This window comes from Chaetura pelagica, unplaced genomic scaffold, assembly GCF_000747805.2.
Source record: "Chaetura pelagica isolate M959 unplaced genomic scaffold, ChaPel_1.0 scaffold40, whole genome shotgun sequence".
NCBI classification, from domain to species: domain Eukaryota; kingdom Metazoa; phylum Chordata; class Aves; order Apodiformes; family Apodidae; genus Chaetura; species Chaetura pelagica.
This window is the reverse complement of record NW_009952160.1, coordinates 2,701,771-2,707,078: the sequence shown is the minus strand read 5'-3', so window position 1 is coordinate 2,707,078 and position 5,308 is coordinate 2,701,771. Positions and strand designations below refer to the sequence as shown.

The following is a 5,308-nucleotide window of genomic DNA, read 5'->3' as shown; positions in this document are numbered from 1 at the left end:
CCATAGGATTATATATCAAAAGGTACCTGCAAAAATGTATTTGTCAAATTATCTTTTAGCAAGCAAGCTTCCTCCATCAAGTTTAGTATTACTGCACAAAAATTTTACATATACAGCCTTAAAACAATGTTAGAACAATGGGTACATACCACAACAAATAAATATGCAAAACATAACCAGGAAATACTGGATATTTAACAGATTCTTGGCATATATTCCTTTGCCAATGCTATTATTTTTCCAAGCAATTTTGAAAATACCTTACATTAAAAACCCAACAATTTCCCACCTTAACTACTAAAAAATTGCTATTGAGAGTTGCACAGAAAATCAAGATACTTAAGGGCATTTTAAATGTATTTTTCAGGCTGAACTACTGAATTCTTGCTTTCCCTTTTACATAATTTAGAAACAATTATGTAAACCTGCTGCACATACCTACATCTGATTAATATTTTTTAAAGCAACTAGCTTTTCTCTGCTATAGGGGAAAGTTAAAAATTATTTAAATTATAATTTACCAAAACTCCCTGTGGTAACTCTCTACATATACACTGAAATCTCATTATTAGCTACATATGAAATAGCTGACTGTTATGTAATCTTATGCATATTCTTCCATTTGAATACAGATTATGTTATGAAACCAAACAAATCAGCCCTGAAAATTAACAGAGCAACATTATTAGCTTATATAATATTTTTTATTAGCCTATATAACCTTTTTTTTTTATATAACAGATTTGTATATTGCAAGGTATAAACAAATAATAGCTTTGTCATTCAAGAACCTTTGAATTAACTGCCATACATAGAATGAGGTCTAGAATATTTTTTTTTCTCTTTTTAACTCATCAGATGAACATTTTGTGCTAAAACATTGTTAAATCTCTACTTCTGTGTATAGCAACTTTTCCTTGCATATTTGTTCATGTAACTGTGGTCAGCTGCATTCTAGCAAAACCAAAGTCACTCTGGGAAGCTCTTTTTTGCCCTATTTTGTGTTGAAGATTCCTAGATTACTTGACAACACAACAGTTAACCATATTCTTGAACACCTTTTAGAGGCTAAGATTTTTTGCTAGACTTTGTGAGTGCCTCCCCTAGATGTAGGTAGGTAATTTTTTTACACTTCTGTTTAACTGAAGAGATCTTCTTTTAAGATACAAATTTAATTTGTATGTTAAAGTTAAGATTTTTGTAACAGTTGTGGAATCAAAACCACACTAAACCAACAATGGTCTCAGTTTAGACCCCTTAACCAGTAGGAAGGAAAAAAAAAAGTGGAATACTTTTTTAAGAACTACTCAAATAATGAAAGAACAGGGAAGAACTGTGTCAGAAACAAGACAGATCTAAGAGATGATTCAACAGCAGAGCTTACATTCTCATCCATCAACAGAACACTACAAAAATATTTTATTTATTCCTTCTGTTCAGTATAGTACTTCAGTTCTTATGCCTCCAAGTAAAATACTAGCTTATGCATAAAATTCATCTCTAGTAATGCTACATATCATAACTAAATTTAAAGTATCCGCCAGACAAATAACATTAATGTTCAGAAAGTCTGCACCTTCCCATTGATCTAAACATGTTTCATAACTTTAACTAGCTTCATGACAAATTTACCCATGACAAAAGACCTTGGGAACTGTCATATTATAATTGTATTTCAACAGTTTTTTTTTAATCTTTGGATAAAACAAAGCTCTTGCTGCACCAAGGTACGTACCTTGGTACATACCTTTTTTACCTTTTTGAATCAATGCATTTAAGTACATAATGTGTATGTAGAGTAATAAGGCAGTCATATGAAGCTAGTAAGACATGGCAGATTTTCAGCAGTTGAAATGCAAGGAATTTTGCCCAGATGCTAGGATTTCATTTTCAAATTTAATTTTGGGAGAACTAAAGTATTTATAGTCTGTAAGATGTAACTCTTGTGCCTATACAAAAGCACAGATTAATGCTTTTAAAATCACATTACTTCTGAAGTACCACTCAACTCTCACCCTTATATAACATCCTACTGTAACTATTTTATATTCTATATAAAACAAAAGAGCTACACTTCATTTAAGCTGTATCATAACAAGAAATGTAATTCACAAATGTAGAGTGCAACAGATTAACATATTGTGGTTACATTACACTGAGAAGCAACTTGACAATATTTAAAGATTTTCAATTCCAGATTTTAGCGCAAAAACATTTATCCAAATAAAGGAGAATGGGTTTTAATGACTACAGGTAAAATTAAGACTAAAAACTTTACCCAAAATATTTTACTTTAGAAACACCATTATGGCCAAGGGGTCAGCCTTAATTTATGTTGTTAATTCAAGAAATTGAAGAATTCTAAAATTCTTTTAATATAAGCTGCATTGAAACAAAAGATAATGATATAACTTTCTACAGATAAAACCAGTTTACTCACACAGGGATCAGGGATTCCATCTGTGCACTGGGAGCACGGGTAAACTGCTCTCAGCCCCACAAAAAACGAGAAACAGGTGCATATTTCAGCTCTTAATCTTAAACTGAATGCATGTCTAATGTGCAAATATTTGCAATTTCAGAAGAGCAAATCCTGCCATAAGCTTTTCAGACATTTTTGGGAAGATATACCTTGACTTTTTGAACCCACAGTTTTCTGAGTCTCTGAAACCCAGAATAAGTTATCTTTTATTCATACAAGCATGATTATTTTCCCTCTATAACCTACTATATGCCATTATTAAATACTGACTGTTCTTTCTTTAGTAAGGATTTAAGTTGCTGTGGAATATTGTGAGTTAGAACTGGAAAAAAAGCCACCCTTCATTCTTATTTCAAATATTTTATCAAATTATGAAGAAAACATGTGTAACAATGTAACTATGATCACAGACAAAATGTGAATAAAGCTGACTGAGATCCCTAACAACTTTAACCTGTGTCTCCTAGAAGAATGCTACTGCAAATTTTCTTACTTAAAATGAAAAGTTACAGTATTTCAGACTGATACATAAACTGGTAACTGCAATGCAATCACCGTTTTCTTTTAAAGTTAATTCAATGCGGCCTTCAGAAGTGATGTATTCAACTAATGTGAGAAACCACAACTAATACGTAGTAAATGTTAGAGGATCATTAGTGACAAAGAATTAATCAGGAAACACCTCTTCAAGACACTTGGACTCAAAACAGCTTAGAACAACAGCTTTCATTCTCCCGTGGAGGAACTTTATTTAAGTTTGCTTTGAGAACCAATTCCTTGAGTCACTCTAGCTCACACTGAACAATTTTACTAGAATCTCTCTGACAAACCTGACACTCAGGAGCATTTCCCATCATAACTCATCAGAACCAGGGTATATATTCACAATTTCAATGCAAACTAACACGGACAGCACCTTTGCAACTGATTAGTTGCTTTCCATCTTCTATTATAGAGGCTAAGCTAAAAAACAGCTATGTGATGAAAAAAACGAAGTTGCTACAAGTTCATCCAAAACTGAGAAAAGATGAAAGCCACAAAGCCAAATGACATACTGTAGCACAATTATCAATAGTATCACACTGAAGAATAAAAAAGAACAAACAGAGGCTTGTAAGTACTCCTGAAATGTGTTTCGGGAGGATGGCTGGAAGTAAAAGGGAGAGAAAACTGAATACATATTAAAATGCTTTAAGGCCCTAAAGAAAAGGAATTGAATTAACTCCACATGTTACAAATCACAGGAAGGACTGCTAGGTTAGAAATAAGAATTCATCTAGAAAGGCATTACCAGATCCTGGCAGTTGATGGACTTAGATGGACTAAGATTTCAGAATTCTAAACAAAACCATAATTTTCTACACAAACTCTGCAGACATCAAATGTAGGGCCAAGAGAGAACCAAAACTGTTCTGTAACTTAAAATATGCTACAGAAAATTTCTTTGAAAAATGGGAGAATAGTCAGTAGATAGTAACATTGTTTAAATAGTAAACAGTGATGTGTATGTGTTAAAAACAAACTGGGGATTAGTACTTAAACTTTGTAAAGCAGTGTTTGACATGGTAGCTGCCAAAACACCCTTGAGGAGAGGAGAGAAAAAGGGCAAGGAGAAAGGGGAAGGGGAAAGCAAAGGGCAAGAGAAATGGAAAGGAACTGAGAAATCAAGAATTTTAAAGAAGTCAGTGAATCAACATTACACAGGCCCAGTGTGGTCTATATCTTTGGAGATGGCAGTAAATGGAACAAAGAGAACCAGGGCCATCAACTTAAAACTGCTAATTTATCTGTACACGTACAACCTTCCTGAAGAAATGACTCTCAGGACTCTTGCACTAAAGCTGAAAAAAAAAAAAAAGTAATAGATACTTATTTTCCTCATTTTTTTAATACAGCATAAAATTTAAAATAACTGGACCACAAAAACTACTGTTTTGTCACTTAGAAAGCTCTCTCCTTGCTTTACAGTGCCATGGGAAAAAAACTTTGAACAAAAACTAACTGTAACAATTACTTCTCTTGAGAAGAAAGACTCTGCTGCACACCTACTGAAAACACTAGGTAAAACCCCAGAAGTTATATCAAGTGACTTAGTTATTTTCAAGTACAGGTCCCCTCATCCAGTCTTTTCCATACCCAGCCAAGTTTGCATGCATTTTTTATATGAGTTGCTGAAGATGGAAAGAGTTTACAAAATGCCCTGTTTTAAGGCCGGATTAAGCCAATTTTCCTTTTACTGATTTTTTTCCTTCAGTAAGTTCTCTTTTGACCAGAAGCAAGTTTTCCAGCTAGTGGACTGATAACACTGGAATACTTCTCTCTCTGCTGCCTCAGGGATGCTACTGGAAGCAGAAGAGTCATATTTACAGCCTTCCTGCAGGAAGGAGTGGACTAGATGTACAGCAAAATTGACCAAAATATTCCATTCCATGTTATCTACGTAAGCTCAGTGTATGGTCAGAGATCACGGAAGACAGCTTCCTTCCTGCTTCTTCTTTTTCCCTTGTCTTCCCTCTAGGGCTGGGATCCACAGCGGACTCCATCCATCCATCACCATTGATCCCCAGGCCCGTGCACCCCTGACCCTCACTACTCTCCCCTCAGCTCCTGTCTGCTCTGCCGCTCTCTCTGGCAGCTCCAGGACATTTCAGAACTGCTCACAGCTCAGGAGATGCTGTGGGAGTAGCTGGAGGTAAGGGGAGGCAACAGGGTTTTACACATTCCTGAACATACCTGTATATAATTCTACATACTTTCTTTTGTCATGAGTGTTTAATTAAAGCTGTCTAATTTAGTTTTCAATCCAGAAAAATTCTCTCCTCAATT

General features: G+C 34.6%; 1 protein-coding gene across 1 annotated transcript in view; it reads right to left on the bottom strand.

Annotated features, from left to right (window-relative positions):
* MAN2A1 (mannosidase, alpha, class 2A, member 1) overlaps positions 1–5,308 on the bottom strand; it is a 79,244-nt gene that overhangs the window by 19,337 nt on the left and 54,599 nt on the right. The window contains exon 13 of the mRNA XM_010007234.1: positions 6–26. Within this exon, the coding sequence (XP_010005536.1) occupies positions 6–26 (21 nt within the window). The remainder of the gene's footprint in view (positions 1–5; positions 27–5,308) is intronic.